Source organism: Chrysemys picta, chromosome 16, assembly GCF_011386835.1.
Source record: "Chrysemys picta bellii isolate R12L10 chromosome 16, ASM1138683v2, whole genome shotgun sequence".
NCBI lineage: Eukaryota > Metazoa > Chordata > Testudines > Emydidae > Chrysemys > Chrysemys picta.
In genome coordinates this window covers 1,382,047-1,401,582 of record NC_088806.1, presented here as the reverse complement: position 1 = coordinate 1,401,582, position 19,536 = coordinate 1,382,047, and the positions used below count along the sequence as shown (strand labels likewise).

General features: G+C 66.8%; 2 protein-coding genes across 2 annotated transcripts in view; one reads left to right on the top strand and one right to left on the bottom strand.

Moving 5' to 3' along the window:
* The first annotated feature begins 5,296 nt into the window (after window positions 1–5,296).
* PFN1 (profilin 1) lies at window positions 5,297–11,243 on the top strand. Its single transcript, XM_005295274.5, has 3 exons — window positions 5,297–5,800; window positions 9,823–10,015; window positions 10,810–11,243. The coding sequence occupies exons 1-3, from the start codon at window positions 5,669–5,671 to the stop codon at window positions 10,905–10,907; spliced, it is 423 nt and encodes a 140-aa protein (XP_005295331.1). The 5' UTR covers window positions 5,297–5,668; the 3' UTR covers window positions 10,908–11,243.
* Window positions 11,244–12,912: 1,669 nt separating this feature from the next.
* The window catches only part of RNF167 (ring finger protein 167), a 13,382-nt gene continuing 6,758 nt past the window's right edge, over window positions 12,913–19,536 (bottom strand). The window contains 3 exon segments of the mRNA XM_065569303.1: window positions 12,913–15,027; window positions 15,029–15,069; window positions 15,352–15,432. Of these exon segments, the coding sequence (XP_065425375.1) occupies window positions 14,728–15,027; window positions 15,029–15,069; window positions 15,352–15,432 (422 nt within the window). The 3' untranslated portion in view covers window positions 12,913–14,727.

Below are 19,536 nucleotides of genomic sequence, written 5' to 3'. Positions count from 1 at the left end.
CAAAATTAATTCCTTAATGCTGGGGCAGGGACTGGCTGGCTCAGGGGGGCAGGGAGGGGGCACCGGCTCCCACCCGGCCCCAGGGCAGGGACTGGCTGGCTCAGGGGGGCAGGGAATGGGGCAGGGGCCTGTCCCCTCTAGGGGGTGCCGGCTCCCCCCCGGCCCCAGGGCAGGGACTGGCTGGCTCAGGGGGGCAGGGAATGGGGCAGGGCCTGTCCCCTCTAGGGGGCACCGGCTCCCACCCGGCCCCAGGGCAGGGACTGGCTGGCTCAGGGGGGCGGGGAATGGGGCAGGGCCTGTCCCCTCTAGGGGGCACCGGCTCCCACCCGGCCCCAGGGCGGGGACTGGCTGGCTCCGGCCCGTCTGTTTGTATCCTGCTCCCATTTCCAGGTGACTCAGGCTCTGGGAATGCCCCCAGCCCCGCCCCATGCAATGCTGGGGGTGGGGCCCGTAGCCTGGAGTGGGGTGCCCTGAGCCCCTGACGGCCTGGCTGGGCCCCCGCTGGTTCCCACAATTGCACCAGGCTGGGCTGCCAACTGGCTCAGCGGTGTGGACAGGGCGTGTGTGACTCCAGGTCTGGATGGGAGCACCCAGGTTGCCAAGAGTAAAGGTGGAGGGGGGGCTCTCCCCGGGCAGTCAGCGCTGGCCCCCGTGCTTCCCTGGGGGGGTGCGGGACTACAGAGGCAGCTGCTTTCAAATGAACCCTCAGTCCTTGCAAATGCACAGGCCCTGGTGACACCAATCAGGAAGCGAAGCCCAGAGTCCTGGGAAAACTCGAAAGGGGATAATTACCTGTTCCCAGCGCTGGGGAGAGAACCCAGGAGTCCTGGCTCCCAGTCCCCCCGCCTCCTCCCCTCCCAGAGCCGGGAGGGAACCCAGGAGTCCTGGCTCCCAGCCCCCACTGCTCTGACCCACCAGCCCCCACCCCGCTCCCAGCGCCGGGGAGAGAACCCAGGAGTCCTGGCTCCCAGCCTCCCCTGCTCTGACCCACCAGCCCCCACCCTGCTCCCAGCGCCAGGGCGAGAACCCAGGAGTCCTGGCTCCCAGCCCCCCCCCCCTGCTCTAACCACCAGCCCCTACTCCCCACCCAGAGCCAGGGAGAGAACCCAGGCGTCCTGGCTCCTCCCCCCCCCTGCTCTAACCCACCAGCCCCCACTCCCCTCCCAGAGCCGGGGGAGAGAACCCAGGAGTCCTGGCCCCCAGCCCCCCCTGCTCTGACTCACTAGAGCCTCCCAGAGCAGCCAGGCTGAGCTGTGGAGGGGGGAAGTGGTTTCCTAAGGACACTTCTGCAGTGGGGCTGCCGGGGCTCTCGCTGCCTGACCGGCCCCGGGGCCCGAATCCCTGGGCAGCTCCCCGAGAGGCTCCCCTGCCCCATTCCCCAGGTGATGAGACCCTTAGTTCCCCAGCCAGCGAGTCAGGGACCCGTCAGCGCTGGTTGCCCTGCGGTGCCCTCGACGCCTTCCCGCTCCTGCCCCATTACTTATGTCGCCACAAAATCCTGGGGGGGCCCCCCCCAGAATCCCTGGGGGCCCAGAGTTAGGGGCAGGAGGCAGAGGCCCTGGCCCGGGGAGTGGTGTAGGACCGGGGGTGGGGGAGAAGGGATGAACGCCACCCCCCTGTCACATGCTCTAGGCATCAGGGACACCCACCCCTTCCCCACCAGCCCCCACTCCCCTCCCAGAGCCGGGGAGAGAACCCAGGAGTCCTGGCTCCCAGCCCCCCCTGCTCTAACCCACCAGCCCCCACTCCCCTCCCAGAGCCAGGGAGAGAACCCAGGAGTCCTGGCTCCCAGCCCCCCCTGCTCTAACCCACCAGCCCCCACTCCCCTCCCAGAGCCGGGGAGAGAACCCAGGAGTCCTGGCTCCCAGCCCCTCCTGCTCTAACCTACCAGCCCCCACTCCCCTCCCAGAGCCGGGGAGAGAACCCAGGAGTTCTGGCTCCCAGGCCCCCCTGCTCTAACCCACCAGCCCCCACTCCCCTCCCAGAGCCGGGGAGAGAACCCAGGAGTCCTGGCTCCCAGCCCCTCCTGCTCTAACCCACCAGCCCCCACTCCCCTCCCAGAGCCGGGGAGAGAACCCAGGAGTTCTGGCTCCCAGGCCCCCCTGCTCTAACCCCCCCCCCCCCCGAGCTCTGACTTTCCTATCAGGTCTCAAGGAATCCACAAATCTCGGGGGCTGGTTTTACTGCCCCCCAGGAGGGGGCCCTGAGGCAGACGCCCCAGTGTAATGGCTGGTCCGGCCGCAGCGGCCTCCCCCCCCCCCCGCAGCAGAAAGGGCTGGGGGCATAAAATGCTTATCGGGAAAGCTAATCAGGCAGGGCTCAGGATGACTAATCTAATTGGCCCACTGATAAGATAAGGAGCTCAGGGGATACTGAGCTTGTATCTCCCTGGCTGAGAACTCCAGAGCATGGCCCAGGGGCCCTGGAACCGGCGGCCCCGCCCCAGAGGTGGGCGCACCTCAGCACCGGGCGAGGGGTCCCTGGGGAACCGGCCGCCCCACCCCAGAGGTGGGCGCGTCTCAGTGCCGGGCAAGGGGTCCCTGGGGAACCGGCCGCCCCGCCCCAGAGGTGGACACATCTCAGCACCGGGCGAGGGGTCCCCGGGTAACCGGCCCGCCCCACCCCAGAGGTGGGCGCATCTCAGCGCCGGGCGAGGGGTCCCCGGGTAACCGGCCACCCCGCCCCAGAGGTGGGCGCGTCTCAGTGCCGGGCAAGGGGTCCCCGGGTAACCGGCCGCCCCGCCCCAGAGGTGGGCGCATCTCAGCGCCGGGTGAGGGGTCCCCGGGTAACCGGCCGCCCCGCCCCAGAGGCGGGCACGTCTCAGCGCCGGGCAAGGGGTCCCCGGCTAACCGGCCGCCCCGCCCCAGAGGCGGGGGCGTCTCAGGGCCAGGCGAGGGGTCCCTGGGTAACTGGCCGCCCCTCCCCAGAGGCGGGCGCGTCTGAGGGCCGGGCGAGGGGTCCCCGGGTAACCAGCTGCCCCCGCCCCAGAGGCGGGGGCGTCTCAGGGCCAGGCGAGGGGTCCCCGGGTAACCGGCCGCCCCGCCCCAGAGGTGGCTGCATCTCAGTGCCGGCCAAGGGGTCCCTGGGTAACCGGCCGCCCCGCCCCAGAAGTGGCTGCATCTTGGTAGCACTGGGCTAGGGTGGAGGGGGACAGCATGGGGTTGTGGGGTGTTGGGGTCGCATAGGGCTCTGGCCCCATTGCAAGGGGCCTGGAGCGCCCTGATTGGGCCGACCCATCCCCTTCCCCCCCCAGACAGGAAGTGAGACTCTCCGCCCCTCCCACCTAGGAAAAAGTTGGGCCGAAGAAGAAGGAGGGAAAAGTTTTGCAGACTGTATCCCTCCGCCAAATAGTCCCGCCCGGCCTCTGACGCAGGCGCCGGGACGGGCCAATGGGAGCCCGCGTCTCTGGCGGGGGTTTCCCCGCCTGTTTTGCGAGCTGTGTGGCCTGCTGTGTGTGATTGGACATGGGGGGGAGGGGCGGAGTCACACATGTGTTAGCATGTCAGCGGTGGGGGGTGGTGTTTCACATGTATGTCCACACGCGTGTATTCAACACACGCTGACATGCATGTGTGCTTTGGCACGGTTGGCACCTGGGTACAGCACATGCCAGGCGTTTGCACGCTGCTGCCTAGGCCCGTGTTCTTGTGCATGCGTGTGGGGTGGGAGGGGAGGGGGGAGACTCCGTGTAATGGTGTGTGCATGTTCATACGTGTCCATGCATGGCTGTGCTTTGCCTGTGCCCCCAAACACGTGAGCTCTACCAGGGTTCCTCGGGCTCTGGGCACGCAGCTTGTGTGTGTTCTTGTGCACACACATGTTGACATGTAGGATGTGTGCATGTGGGAGGGGGCACAGGTGAGTTTCCCTGCATGCCTCGGGGAACTGCATCTTGGGGGGGGTCAGACCCATATGCGCTGAGGGGAGTGCCCCGATTGCTGTGGGGATGGGGGGTAGGATGAGGGGAGGGATTGAATGAGATGGAGGGGCTCTTGGGCAGGCATAGGAGGAAAGGGAGGTGCATTAAAAAAGGGGACCCCTTGGGGGGGGCACAGTTTTGAACGGGGACCCTTAGTGGGTGCATGAGAAGAAAGGGGGTGCAAACAGGGGACCCTAGGGGTGCGCATGAGCGGGAAAGGTGCAGGGTGAAAAGGGGACCCCTGGCAGAGCATGAGGGGAAACAGGGGGTGCATTAAAGACGGTGGACCCCATTGGGGGTGCATGGGGGAAAGGGGGTGCAAAGAGGGGATGGAAAAGGGGGATGGGGCAGGGTGAAAAGGGGACCCCCCAGGGGAGGCAAGAGGGGAAATGGGGGTGAATTACAAAGGGAACCACTGGGGAGTATATGAGGGAAAGAGGGATGCTTTAAAGAGGGGACCCCTTAAGGGGTGCATGGAGGATAGCAGGGTGCCTCGGTGCAGTGTGAAAAGGGAACCACTGGGGCAGTGTATGGGGGGTGTATTCAAAAGGGAAGGCTCCTGGGGGGGTGCATGGGGGAAGGGGGTGCAGTGTGAAAAGGGGACCTCTGGGGGGGTGCATGGGGGGAAGGGAACCACTGGGGCGATGCATGGGGGGAAGGGGGTGCAGTGTGAAAAGGGGACCTCTGGGGGGGTGCATGGGGGAAGGGAACCACTGGGGCGATGCATGCAGGGTGCAGTGTGAAAAGAGGAGCTCTGGGGGGGTGCATGGGGGGAAGGGAACCACTGGGGCGATGCATGGGGGGAAGGGGGTGCAGTGTGAAAAGGGGATCTCTGGGGGGTGCATGGGGGGAAGGGAACCACTGGGGCGATGCATGGGGGGAAGGGGGTGCAGTGTGAAAAGGGGACCTCTGGGGGGTGCATGGGGGGAAGGGAACCACTGGGGCGATGCATGCAGGGTGCAGTGTGAAAATAGGACCTCTGGGGGGGTGCATGGGGGGAAGGGAACCACTGGGGCGATGCATGGGGGGAAGGGGGTGCAGTGTGAAAAGGGGACCTCTGGGGGGTGCATGGGGGGAAGGGAACCACTGGGGCGATGCATGCAGGGTGCAGTGTGAAAAGGGGACCTCTGGGGGGGTGCATGGGGGGAAGGGAACCACTGGGGCGATGCATGGGGGGAAGGGGGTGCAGTGTGAAAAGGGGACCTCTGGGGAGTGCATGGGGGGAAGGGAACCACTGGGGCGATGCATGCGGGGTGCATTACAAAGCGGGGTGCACGGGAGAAGGCGAAATAGTCCCCGGCTGGGGGAGGGGGGGCGCGGATGGATCCCGGGGCTCGCTTAGCCCCACCCCCGGGAGCAGGCGGGGTTGGGGGGGGGGGCTGTCGGCCTATGTAAAAGCCGCGCACCCGGCCCGGGGCGCCCCCCACGCGTCTCGGATTTTGCACCCCGCGCCGCGGCTCCAGGGTCTGTCTGCTCCCCCCACCCCCACGCGTGGTGCAGCAGCGGCGCGAGCTCGGTGCATCCCCGCCCCGGGCAGCGGCAGCAGCAGCGGCGCGAGCCTCCCTCCTGCTCCTGCCCCCGCCCCGCCGCACGCGGCCGCCCCCCGCCGGCCGCCGCGTTCCAGGGCGAGGTTGATTCGGTCGCGTCCGGCGTCTCGCGCCCTTTTCTCCCCGGGATTCTCCAGCCCCGGGCCTCGCGCGCCCCTTGCTCCAGCGCCCGCTCCGGCTCCGCCCAGCACCTGCAGCAGCCATGAGCGGCTGGAGCTCCTACATCGACAACCTCATGGCGGACGGCACCTGCCAGGACGCGGCCATCGTGGGCTACAAGGACACCCCGTCCGTCTGGGCCGCCGCGCCGGGCAAGACCCTGGGCAACATCACGGTGAGGGGCGGGGGGCGCGTGTGCATCGCATTGCAACGTGGGGGAGGGGGCGGCCGGAAGTGCCATGGGGGGGGCGGGAAGTGTAATGGGCCCTGCATTGCAAAGGGGGGGGGGGTGAAGAGTGTATGGGAGGGGCTGGGGTTCTTGCAGAAAGGGGGGGTGCATGGTTGGCTGTACTGCAAAAGAGGGGTGGGGGGTGCATTGAAAAATGAGGGGTTGGGATGGAGGGGACAGTGGATTGCAAAAAGACAGGGGACCCCTCCTTCCCCCAAAGGGGGGACCCCTGGGGGTGCCTCGGGGGGGATTATGGGGTGTAAGGTGAGGGATGCATTGGAGAGCAGGGGATCTGGGGGTGAACAGAGGCCCTTATGGGGCGCAGCACGCAAGGCGGGCTCTGAGGAGGCCTAGGGGGTGTCTGGGCATAGAGGGGAGCACGTGGGAGGCAGAAATGGGGTGCGTGGGCGAAGGGGGGTTAGATTGCCCAGGGCGAAGAAGAGGAATGTGATGGGAGCACATGCAGGGTGGGGGAGACTTGTCTTGGGAGCCACCAAAAAGTTTGCAAAGTGGCGGTGGGGAGGGGGAGAGAACCCAGCCCCAGGCGCCTACTTCCTGCTCTGTAGCCCCCCCCCCCCCCTTACTGCCAGCCCCTCCCCCAACACCCTGGCAGGGATCTCTGCTTCACACCAAAAAAAAAGCCACTTCCTCTTGCAAAGCCTCTGACCGGGGGGGGGCTGATTTCCCCCCCCCGTTCCTGCCTCTGCTCCGCTGCCCCCCGAACAGGGGCTGCCCCGCTCCCGGGGGCGGCAGGGGGGTGTCTCCCGGCTGCCCGGGGGCGCGGGTCGGGCCCAGTTGGCACCTCCGGGCCCGGCCCCACCCTGCCGCCGCCGAGGCCCAGGCGGCTCCGGGAGGAAATGACTCAAGGCCGAGCGGGGGGGAGTCGGTCTGGGGTGGGTGCGGCCTAAACCCGCCCCTGGCTCTGCCGGGCGATCTGGAGCCAGGCTCCGAAGTCCGGGATCTTGGGGTCTCCCCCCCCCCCCCCGGCGACGGTCCCATCGCCGCGAATCTGCCACAGCTCGGGGGCGTGGAAGTGTTCCGCCTGAGTTCTGTTCTGCGCGGCGGTTCGCGGAACCCCAGAGGCGGCTGCATCTCGGGGCTGGGATCAGCAGCCGGCCGCGCCCCAGAGGCGGCTGCAACTCGGGGCCGGGGATCCCTGTGAGGGGAGTTGCCCCACCCCAGAGATGGCTGCAGCTGGCCCTCTCCATCCCTGTAACCGAGTTGAAAATGGCTAACTTTGTGTGGCATCCCTCCCAATAGAGACCCCCCCTCTGAAAAGCCAGAAATGGGGGGCGGGGGGGGGGCTGCCAGTCGGAGCTCTGGGACTTAGGAGGCAAATTCAGCATTTGCTGTGTATGCAAAAAACCCCGGCGAGCGAGCGGAGAAGAAACTTTTGCTAACTTCTCGAAAGCAAAGCGCCCCCCCCCCCCCCCCCCCGCGATTAATAAAACGGGTGGGGGCGGGAAGCCGGCTGTCTGTATTTAATCTGTCCTTTTACTGCCACGTCTCTGCCTGCCGCTGCGGGCCCCAGTCTGTCTCCCTCCTAATCTGTCCAGATCTGTGCTCGCTTTTTCTTCCTTTCCTGTCCCCCCCCCCTTGCAACAATCATTCTTTAGTTCAGCCTCGCCTCTCTCGCGGGGGGGCTGGTCTAAATCTTTGGCTCACCCAGTTCTCTTGAAAAACCGAAGTCAGTTTCAGGGCCTGACTTTCTCACTCTTCCCAGAAACTTATTGGTTTTGTTTTGTTTTGTTGGGCGTGCAAAACTATTTTCCCTCTTCAAACCGGCCTTGTTCAGTGGGGTGGCTGGACTGGTGTCTAAAACGGGACCCCCCCCCTCCCTTTCTGTCTGGAACCCCCCCAGAATTCACAGCCTCCTGCCTGGGAGAGCATCTAGGTCCCTATCTAAAGGGGATGGAGTCGGGTGCCAGATCTCCACATGTGATATTCAGGTCCCTTGAGTGGCTCCGATCCTGGGGGGTGTCCCCCTGTCCTCCCCCCCCCCCCCCCCCCCCCCCAAGTGACTGATTATGGGTCAGCACAGAGCTGGTACAAAGCAGTTCCTCCCCCAGCTTTCATTGGTGTGGCCCCCCCCCCAACCCGCTTCCTGCAATTGTGCAACTGATTCGGGGTGTGAGGCTGCCCCCCGATTGGCAGGGGGTGAAAAGCACCAGGTTGGAGAATACGGGGGACAGACGCTTCCCCCCCTTTCTCCGTTCCCTCCCCATTGCCCCCAGGACTCCCAGTCTCTGCCCCCTAGGTTGGGCCAGGGACCTGCTGCTCATGTATTGGGACCCCTCTGCACCCCCTCTTTTCTCTAGTGTCTGCAGAACTTTATACCGGTACGGGAGGGAGGGAGAGGCGCTCATCCAGGGAGAGGCGCTCATCCAGGTGGATTCTGGCAGGTGGCCGGGCCCAGGTGCAGTGGGGCACGGTGCTGGTCTTGTATCTGGGCGGGGGCTGATAAAAGTAGGGCTGGGGTTTGCCAAAGCCTGTAACATCCATGGGGGACCCCCCCCCTTAATATCCTGTCTCTTCCTGGACTCCTGGGTTCTCTTCCCAGTCTCTGGAGGGCAGTGGGGGCTGGTGGGTTAGAGCAGGGGGGCTGGGTTCTCTCCCCAGCTCTGGGAGGGGTTGTGGGTTATACTCTGGACCTTCCCGCAGTTTGCAAGGTGGGGCTGCCCCCCATATCTATTCTCGGGGTGATGGGGACATCCAGTGAGCCCCCCCTTATTCTTGGGCTCAGCAACCCCCTGTACCCCTCCCCAAACTCCACCTGGTCCTGCCCCATTGTGTCCCCTGGGGGGGGGGGTCTCTCTCCCCCCCCCCCCCCCGGCTTAGGGACAGAGGTGGGGGGAGGAAGAGGTCTCAAACCTCAACACCCCCATTACAGGGCTGTCGGTTTCCTATGGAAACTGGAGGGGGGGAGGGGGGCTGCGTGCAGATAGGAGGGAAGTTTGGTAAGGCGGGGGGGAGGGGCCGGGAGGCCGATAGAGGAAATCAATCAAGAATGCGGAAGTCCTTGTCCTGTCCATCCCCCTGAAAATAAGCATCTTCATTTGGGGGGGGGGGGAATCTAGATATCTGGGGGGGACTGACCCTGCAGGTGGGAGGGGCTGGGGGGGTGTCTGTCTGAGACAGGAAGTTCTTAAGAAGGGGAAGTTTGGGGGGTGGTGACACAGCCCAGCCCACCTGACCCCTAGAGGAAGAGGGTGAAATTGGGGGTTCAATTCTCTCCTCCCCCCCAACAAACTGGGGGAGGAGGGGAACCTCCCCTTCCCGCTGCCTCTGGGCCAGACTGCTGGGGGCACTATGAAAATCTAGGAGCCTGGGGGGGCCATGTGGACTGGTTGAATGGGGGGGTTGCTGCCCGCCAACTGCAGGGCAGGGGGAGGAGACTGGTCTTGACGGGGGGGGGAGAGGAGGATCTGGTTCCCCCCCGTTTCCCCGCCCCCCAAGGCTGCAGTGGGGGATGGAGATTTGGGGGCATGAATCCAGGGCCCTTAATGCCCATTGATGACCAGTGTGAATCCAGACTCTGCCCCCAGTGGGGCTGATTTCCCCCCCCCCCCTCCCCCCGCATGTCTGGATTGCCCCCAGATGGGGAGTGGGGGGCAGGTGTCTCCTGGTGGGGAATAGAAGGGGGGCTTGTGAGCTCGGACAGCTGTTCTGGGCCCAGCTGCTGCACCCCCATCCCATGGAAAGCAGCTGCTTGGGGGCTCCTGGGTTCTCTCCCCAGTGCGGGGAGGGGGGGCTGGTGGGTTCGGGAGGGGGGGCTGGGGGTAGCAGGGGGCTGGGAGCAGGACTCCTGGGTTCTCTCCCCAGCTCTGGGAGGGGAGCGGGGGCTGGTGGTTAGAGCAGGGGGGGCAGGGAGCCAGGACTCCTGGGTTCTCTTCCTGGTGCCAGAAGAGGTGGGGGGCAGGGTTCCCCTAGCCTGTCCAGTGTTACCCCTGACCTCTCCCCCTCCCCAGCCGGCTGAGGTGAACGCGCTGGTGGCCAAGGACCGTAGCAGCATGTTCGTCAATGGGCTGACGCTCGGGGGCCAGAAGTGCTCGGTGATTCGGGACAGTCTGCACGTGGAAGGGGAGTTCACCATGGACCTGCGGACCAAGAGCACGGGCGGGACCCCCACCTACAACATTGCAGTCTGCATGACCAACAAGAGTGAGTGCCGAACACCTGGGTCCTCACCCTTGCCCTGGCAGGGGGGGCGCTGGGAATCAGGGGCTGGGGTCTGCTGTCTGGGAATGGGAACCAGGACTCTTGGATTCCCTCCCAGAGCTGGGGAGGGGAGTGGGGGCTGGTGGGTTGGAACAGGGGGGCTGGAGCCCGGACTCCTGGGTTCTCTCCCCGGCTCTGGGAGGGGAGTGGGGTCCAGCCAGCCTCCCCATCTCCTGCAGCTGGGGCTGCCTGTCTGGCCCTCGCTTCCCCCGTCCCCACCCAAAGCCAGCAGGGCTGTGTTCCCTCCCAGCAGCTGCTGCTTGCACAGCCGAGGCCTGACCCCTTTCCCTGCGCCGGGGCACCACAGCAGCTGGCCCCGGATCTAGCTGCTTCAGCCCCGCATCCCTGGATAACTGGCCGGGCTTCATGAACAGCTGCAAGGGTGGGGGGGGCAGCAGGACGCCTGGGTTCCCTCCCTTCCCCTTGGGGGGTGGGGGGGGCACGCTGGGAATCGGGGATTGGGGTCTGCTGTCTGGGAATGGAAGCCAGGACTCCTGGGTTCTCTCCTCAGCTCTGGGAGGGAAGTGGGGTCTAATGGGGGTTAGAGGTGGGATCCAGGACTCCTGGGTTCCCTGTAGGTGCTGGTGTAGGGGTTACCTGAGTGGATCAGATCCCAGGTGCCCATCCGGCCTTTGCCATGAGACCAGCGTCTTCCTCCATCCCCAGCCTGTGGTGGGGAGGGGGCAGTGGGTAGCCTGGGGGGCCCCTCAACCCTCTTTTCTCTCTCCCCCCTGCAGCGATAGTGCTGGTCATGGGCAAAGAGGGCATTCATGGGGGCTGCGTGAACAAGAAATGCTTCGAGATGGCCAATCACTTGAGACGCTCGCAGTATTGACGCCGGCCCGGCACTCCGCTGCGGTACTACTGATGCCCACGCTGGCTGGGACCACCCGGGCCCCTGCCCCCCTGCAGGGGTGTGCCCCGCCCCGGGGCCTGGATCAGCCCCCCATTCCTCGCTTTCGGATCTCCACTCTTGGCCCACCCCGGCTCTCCGCCACATTTTCTATCACAAAAATCCTCTTCGTTGCTGCCAAATTTTTTCTGGTTTTAAAAACAAAAAAACAAAAAAAAAAAGTTGTAGGTTTTTTTTTGGGGGGGGGGGGGGGAAGGGGGAAGAAAAAAAACTATATTGGAACAAAAGAAATAAAAAGGAAATTTGAATAATTCTCAAGGCGTATCTGTGTCTAGTGTCTGCTCAGGGGGTGCTCAGACGCCTGGGTTATGGGGCTGGTGGGTTAGAGCAGGGGGGCCTGGGAGCCAGGACTCCTGGGTTCTCTCCCCAGCTCGGGGAGGGTGCAGCCTGGGAGGTTCCTGCCCTTGGATTCTTCCCCCCCCCCCCCCGCGCACACACTCCAGGCTGGCAGGAGAGCCGCACACAGCCGCACACCCTCTTAGTACACAGCAGCGCCTGAGTCATGGTGCAGGGAGGGGCATGAACAGCTGACCAGGGATCTGCCAGAGCTCCGGCCCCAGGGATCCTGCCTTGGGGGGGGAATCCCACCTCTACTCCTGTCTGTTGGGGGGTGGGGTCTGGCCCCCCTGGCCCCAGTGCAATGGGGCACCCCAGGACTGGCTTCCTGCCTATCCCTGCAGCCATGTGTTCCACCAGCAGGGAGATGGAGGCTGGCTCTGGGGCAGTCAGGCCTAGGGGTTGGGTGCTGGGCTGGGGGGTCAGGACACCTGGGTTCTATTCTGGTCCTTGTGCATGGAGAGGCTGGTTTCCCACCTCCCAGCTGTCTAAGGTGCTTGAGGTGGGGGGGCAGGGTCTGCAAAGCTCCAGTTGGGGGGGGGGGGGGGTGTGCTGTGCCTGGCATGGGGGGCAGCCCGGAGCTGAGCAGCTCCCAACTTTCCAGGGAAGAACCTTGGCGCTGCCAACCAACTCTTCTTAACCGCCCCCCCCCCCCCAGTGCCACCCCTGCACCCACTGCCAGTGAGCGAGCCACGCAGGAGCGTGCGCCAGCCCTGCGCCCGCTGCCGTGTGAGCGAGCCACGCAGGAGTGTGAGCCGCCTGACCGCGCCAGCCCTGTGCCCGCTGCCGGTGAGCGAGCCACGCAGGAGCGTGCGCCAGCCCTGTGCCCGCTGCCGGTGAGCGAGCCACGCAGGAGCGTGCGCCAGCCTGCACCCGCTGCCAGTGAGCGAGCCACGCAGGATGCGTGCGCCAGCCCTGTGCCTGCTGCCGGTGAGCGAGCCACGCAGGAGTGTGCGCCTGACCGCGCCAGCCCTGCGCCCGCTGCCAGTGAGCGAGCCACGCAGGAGCGTGCGCCAGCCCTGTGCCCGCTGCCGGTGAGCGAGCCACGCAGGAGCGTGCGCCAGCCCTGTGCCCGCTGCCGGTGAGCGAGCCACGCAGGAGCGTGCGCCAGCCCTGTGCCCGCTGCCGGTGAGCGAGCCACGCAGGAGCGTGCACCAGCCCTGCGCCCGCTGCCGGTGAGCGAGCCACGCAGGAGTGTGCGCCAGCCCTGTGCCCGCTGCCGGTGAGCGAGCCATGCAGGAGTGTGCGCCTGACCGCGCCAGCCCTGCGCCTGCTGCTGGTGAGCGAGGCACGCAGGAGTGTGCGCCTGCCTGTGCCAGCCCTGCGCCCACTGCCGGTGAGCGAGCCACGCAGGAGTGTGCGCCTGCCGTGTGCCAGCCCTGCGCCCACTGCCGGTGAGCAAGCCACGCAGGAGCGTGCGCCTGCCCTGGGCCCTGATGAGTCCCAAATGGTGCCCCAAGTCACAGCCCCTCTGGACTGGGGTTCCACCGGGGGCTGGGGTTATGTAGTGTGCTGGGGGTGTGCACACCCCAGCATGTCCCTGGCCTGCCTCCCTGCCCAGCACACATGACCCCAAAAAGTCACCAGTCAATAGAGGGCCAGTATCTTTTATTCAAAGCTGAGCCCCGACATTGCCAGGCGGGCCCTGGGTGCTGCTGACCCCTGGGTGCAGGGCCAGGGTGCCTGGCGTAACCCCCAGCAGCCCCACCCCACAACTGGTTAAAAAAAGCAGCCTTGGTATGAGCTCCAGGAACCCCCCCCCGGGGTTAGGGGTCGTAGTGTGAAGGGAACAGGCCCCCATGCCCCACTGGGGCAGGGACAGACAGACAAGGCGTTAGTGATCAGGGGGGCTAAAAGCACAGACATGAGGGGGGTAGTGGCACCCCCCATTTTGGTCCAGGACTCTGCAGAATGTGTGTGTGTGGGGGACCCTGCTGCACCCCCAGTTTTTAAGCCAGGCCTGCAAATCAAAGGCAGGAGCTGGGGTCGGGCCCGCCCCCAGGGCGAAGAAGGAATGGCTGGAACGGCTCTTGGGTTAAAGGGGTGTGTTTGTGGGAGGAGACAGGTAGCCCTGCAGAAGTGGGGCCCATGTCCCTAAAAGAAAGCAGCCCCTGCCCCCTGCTAGCCTCCAAACCGGGGGGTAGCCACTGGGGGCAAGGACAGGTCTGGCTTTGGGGGCCACCCTGCCGGGGGGGGGGGGGGGGGGGGGGGGGGGGGGCCTTTGGCAGGACAGACATGGGCCTTGGGCTGAGTCCAACGGATGGGCTATACCCTATGGGGTTAGGGGTAAAGCCCCCCGGCTGTGGTAGCCCCATCTCCCCACTGCTCCCAGGTCGCAACCACACGCTTCTAGCCTGGGCTACACGTGGGCAAGACAGCCCCATTTCTCTGGCCCAGCCCGGAGAGTGACAGGCTCCCAGCTTCATGTCGTTATTCAGCTGAGGCAGCGGGGCTGGGGGGACCCCATGGGGCGGTCAAAGCACCCGCCCAGGCGCTAGCCCCGCTGAGCCTGCTGGGGGGGGGATTCAGGTGAAAATGGAGTTTAGAGCCCTTAAATTTCACCAGCCTGGCCTGGGGGAGGGGGGGGGGGGGGGGGGGGGGCCAGCCGCAGGGGAGCGGCTCTCAGCAGCCGAGGGGGCAGCGCGGGTCTCTACCCCACCTTTGCCCTAGACAGCGTGGGCCTGCCCCCGGTCCCGCTGCCGGGGCCATGAAATGGGGCGAGGGGGCGGCGGCTGGCTCCCACATCCTAACAGCGGGTGTGAAGTGGGGCGGGCGCCCCCGGGGGGAGTCCAGGATCGGGGCCCAGGCCCAGGCAGGAATGTCGCCCGGCCGCAGTGTTTACAGCCAGCCGGCCAGAAGCACCGGCTGCAGAGCCGGCTCAAGGCTGAAGCCCCGGAGGGGGAAGGGTGGCCGGTTTGCTTCAGGGCTGGGCTCCCCCACCCTGCTGGGAACCCAGGAGTCCTGGCTCCCACCCCCACTGTGCCTGTTTCTAACCCCCCGGCTTCCACTCCCCTCCCAGAGCCGGGGAGAGAACCCAGGAGTCCTGGCTCCCAGCCCCCGCTGCTCTAACCCACCAGCCCCTACTGCCCTCTGGGACTGGGGAGAGAAGCGGTTCCCCCCCTCTATGCCCCTCACACCCTGAGCTGTGCAAAAGACCCCCCCACACACACCCCACCCTGCAAAGATGTGACACCACAAGTCCCCCAGCCCTGGAGCTTTGGCACATAATCCCCCGGGGCAGGGGCTGCAGGCCCAAAAGGGAGCTGGGGGTCACCCCACTCCACAGGAAGGGGGTCCAAGCCCGGATCCCCATTGGGGCCCCTGTTTTGTGCACGGTTTAAAATACCAAGAAAGCTCGGGAGTAGAGGCCCCCCGGGAAGTCCAAGCAGCTGCCCCATATGGGGGCTCAGACAAGGATGCTGCCCGCCAGGCCCTCAGGGCCATGCTCCTTGCGAGCACCCAGGGACCCCTCCTGCTCCTCCTCGGAGCCTTCCTCGCCGGAGGGCGGGCCCCGCGCCTCGGCCATGCTGCCGAAGGACGGGGTGCCGGCGGCGGAGGAGGGGCCCAGCAGCGGGGTCCGCTCCGAGTGGCGCTGCTCTTCCTCCTCCTCCTCCTCCTCCTCGCCCCGCGGGTGCCCCTCGCCCTCCGAGTCCGAGTCCTCGGCCGTCCGCAGCACACGCTGCTTACACACCGGGCAGGTCCTTCTTGGTCTGCGTCAGCCAGGGGTCCACACACCGGCAGTGATAGGCTGGGGGCAGGGGAGAGCAGTTACACCCCGCCACCGGGAGTGGAACCCAGGCATCCAGGCGGCTCCCTGACCCCCGCAACCACCAGCCCCCCACTTCCTCCCAAAGCCGGGGAGAGAACCCAGGAGTCCTGGCTCCCAGCCCCCTGCTCTAATCCACCAGCCCCCACTCCCCTCCCAGAGCTGGGGAGAGAACCCAGGAGTCCTGGCTCCCAGCCCCCCTGCTCTAACCCACGAGCCCCCACTCCCCTCCCAGAGCCGGGGAGAGAACCCAAGAGTCCTCACCGTGGGCACAGGGCAGGATCCGCAGCCGGTCGCCCTCCTCGTACTCATCCAGACAGATGGCACAGACGTCATACTCGTCCCCTGGCAGAGACACAGAAGGTGGGCGTTAGTCCTGACATATGGGGGAAACTGAGGCACACAGAAGGGGCGGGACCAGGGCAAGCTCATACAGTGAGAGGATAACAGTCCTGCCTCCCAGCACCCCCCCTGCTCTAACCCACCAGCCCCCACTCCCCTCCCAGCGCTGGGGAGAGAACCCAGGAATCCTAGAGACAGGCCTAGAACTGTGTTTCTTCTGTTGGGACATAAGAACAATGAAATGCATGTGGCAACATCTCCCTAGGGTCATGGGTTCACAGGAAGCTGTCAGGTCAAAATTCTCCTTTCCACCCACATCTCCACCCCAGAGGTGGGCGCATCTCAGTGCCGGGCGAGGGGGTCGCTGGGTAACCAGCCGCCCCCGGCCCAGAGGTGGCTGAGTCTCAGCGCCAGGCGAGGGGTCCCTGGGTAACGGGCCGCCCCGCCCCAGAGGTGGCTGCATCTCAGCACCGGGCGAGGGGTCCCCGTGTCACCTGCCGCCTCCGCCCCAGAGGTGGCTGCATCTCAGCGCCAGGCGAGGGGTCCCCGTGTAACCAGCTGCCCCACCCCAGAGGTGGCTGCGTCTCAGCGCCGGGCGAGGGGTCCCTGGGTAACCGGCCACCCCGCCCCAGGGGTGGGCGATTCTCAGCGCCGGGCGAGGGGTCCCTGGGTAACCGGCCGCCCCGCCCCAGAGGTGGCTGCATCTCAGCGCCAGGCGAGGGGTCCCCGTGTAACCAGCTGCCCCACCCCAGAGGTGGTTGCGTCTCAGCGCCGGGCGATGGGTCCCTGGGTAACCGGCCACCCCGCCCCAGGGGTGGGCGATTCTCAGCGCCGGGGCGAGGGGTCCCTGGGTAACCGGCCACCCCGCCCCAGGGGTGTGGCGGCATCTCAGCGCCAGGCGAGGGGTCCCTGGGGAACCGGCCGCCCCACCCCAGAGGTGGCTGCGTTTGATGACACAGGGCCCGGGCTGGGACCCGAGGTTCAGTTCTTGCCTGCTCAGCTGCAGGGCTCGAACGTGTCAGCGAAAACAGGAAGCTCCATCCCCCCCCGCGCGCCCGCCCGGGAGGGAAGCGGTCAGAGGGGCTGCGGAGGGAAACCCAGCCGCTCCGGCTCAAGCCCTTATAAGGTAAATGCGAGCGCTCCCCTGCCGCTTCCTCCCCGGCGCTTACTCAACCCCGAGAGCACCCGCTCAGCGCCCCGCCAGGCGGTGAAACGGCTGCTGCAACAGCTCCCTGGGAAGCCGGACGCCTGGGTTCTACTGGCAGCTCGAGGGGGAGGGGGAGACTGAGGGATAGAATCTGGGAGCCAGGACTCCTGGGTTCTCTCACCAGTTCTGGGAGGGAAGTGGGGGCTGGTGATGGGATGGGGCTGGGAGGACGGTGGTATTTTTTGCATCCCTTCCCCCTTCAAATGGCAGAAATAGACCCCAGGAGTCCTGGCTCCCAGCCCCCCCTGCTCTGATCCCCCCCCCCAGCCCCCCTCCCCTCCCAGAGCCAGGGAGAGAACCCAGGAGTCCTGGCTCCCAGCTCCCCCTGCTCTAACCCACCAGCCCCCACTCCCCTCCTAGAGCCGGGGAGAGAACCCAGGAGTCCTGGCTCCCAGCCCCCCCCTGCTCTAACCCACCAGCCCCCACTCCCCTCCCAGAGCCAGGGAGAGAACCCAGGAGTCCTGGCTCCCAGCTCCCCCTGCTCTGACCCCCCAGACCCCTCACTGAGCCTGGAGGGGCTAGGTGGCTGCAAACTGCTGGGAAGCGGTAAGGGAGGGGGTGGAAGTGTGGGTTGCGTGACCCAGCTCCCAGCATGCACTGCTCCAGCAGCCTTGTGTCTCCCTGCTGCCCCCCCCGTTCCCTGCAGGAGCGACCCCCCCCAGAGGCTGGGCAAGGGCTGGCAGGAAGCCAGAGCCACAAGCACCAGCCAGGGAAGCCCCTGGGCCCGTTCCCCCGGCACAGGCCCCCGCAGCAGCTGGATCCAGGGGCCCCCCAGAGACTGTGTGGGGAGCTCAGACAGGTCCATGGGGTCTGGGGGAGGGGGTGGGCATCTCAGCACAGGGGCCTGGAGGCCGTCAGGGCGGGCTGACCCCAGAGTGCACCCCCCCCGCCCCCGCGGCAGGCCGGTCAGCCTCCCCACCGGCTGCCGGCCTGGGGCTCCTGTCAAAACATTTCACAGGCGTGAGGTGACAACGCCTCGAGTCACTGCGGTTAGCACAGCCCCCCTCCCAGCGCTCGGACAGGGCTGAACCGCAGCGGGGGAGAGAACCCAGGCGTCCTGGCTCCCAGCCCCCGTGCTCTAACCCTTCAAGCCCCCCACTCCCCTCCCCGAGCCAGAGAGAGAACCCAGGAGTCCTGGCTCCCAGCCCCCCCCTGCTTCTAACCACCAGCCCCCGCTCCCCTCCCCGAGCCAGAGAGAGAACCCAGGAGTCCTGGCTCCCAGCCCCCCTGCTCTAGCCACCAGCCCCCCGCTCCCCTCCCCGAGCCAGAGAGAGAACCCAGGAGTCCTGGCTCCAAGCCCCCCTGCTCTAACCTTCAAGCCCCCACTCCCCTCCCCGAGCCAGAGAGAGAACCCAGGCGTCCTGGCTCCCAGCCCCCGTGCTCTAACCTTCAAGCCCCCACTCCCCTCCCCGAGCCAGAGAGAGAACCCAGGAGTCCCTGGCTCCCAGCCCCCCCTTGCTCTAACCACCAGCCCCCGCTCCCCCTCCCCGAGCCAGAGAGGAGACCCAGGAGTCCTGGCTCCCCAGCCCTCCTGCTCTAGCCACACAGCCCCCGCTCCCCTCCCCGAGCCGGGGAGAGAACCCAGGAGTCCTGGCTCCCAGCCCCCCCCTGCTCTAACCCACAGGCCCCCACTCCCCTCCCAGAGCCGGGGAGAGAACCCAGGCGTCCTGGCTCCCAGCCCCCCCCCTGCTCTAACCCCACCAGCCCCCACTCCCCTCCCAGAGCCGGGGAGAGAACCCAGGAGTCCTGGCTCCCAGCCCCCCCCGCTCTAACCTTCAAGCCCCCACTCCCCTCCCCGAGCCGGGGAGAGAACCCAGGCGTCCTGGCTCCCAGCGTGTTTGCATGCAAGGAGCCCCAGCCTGGGTCTGACAGAGGGGAAGGGGGGTGACTTGGGGTCCCTCAAAACACACAGTAGATGTGTGAGCCCAGGGGCTGCAAAGGGGGCTGGGAGCCGAGGGGAGGAAGCGCTCAAAGCCAGTCTCCACACCCCAAGTCACAGCCGCTCGCTCCCCGGCCTGACATCTCCGCTTGGGATTTGGTGACATGGGGGCAGGTGGAGGCGTCGGGGTGCAACCGATCGCACCCCCCACCCCTGAACCTGGAACTTTCCAGCGCCCCGTGCTGGGGCTCAGACAGGCACCCCACAATCTGAGGAGAAACCCACAGCCTGCCCTTCCCCTCCCCTGCACCTCCCAGGGGCGCCCCTAGATCCCTCCCGGCTGCCTCTGAGCTAGACGGATTGTTCCTTCGATTGGCCCCCCTCCCCATGGTGTGGGGGGACGGGGGATCTGCCCGCCCCCCCGGCTCCAAAACGGGCTGCGGAAGGACAGACAGACAGGTGGTGGGGCAGGGGGCCCCTCTGCTGGGGAGAGGGTGCACTGCAGCCTGGATGGGTGAGGGGCAGGATGGGGGGCCCTCCCAGCATGCAGTGTTCTGCTCCATCATGCCCACTGCATGCTGGGAAGGGCCCCGCCCTGCTACCCCAGTGGCCATCCCTGGAGTGGGGGGGGTGCCAGGATAAAAAGGGCTCAGGGTCAGCCCCCCTGCTCCCCCAAGAAACCCCCCATGCTGCACCTGTGGCCACCTCTGGGGATCAGCTCACGGCTTATCTGGAAGTATCACGCTGGGGGCCCCGCCCGCCAGGGGAGAGCGCCCTCCACTGAGCTCCCCGCCCCCCGCAGCACAGTGCCCCCAGCGCCACCCTGGGGCGCCCTCCACCGAGCTCCCCGCCCCCCCGCAGCACCGCGCCCCCGGCGCCACCCTGGGGCGCCCTCCACCGACCCTCCCCGCCCCCCGCAGCACCGCGCCCCCGGCGCCACCCTGGGGCGCCCTCCACCGACCTCCCCGCCCCCCCGCAGCACCGCGCCCCCGGCGCCACCCTGGGGCGCCCTCCACCGACC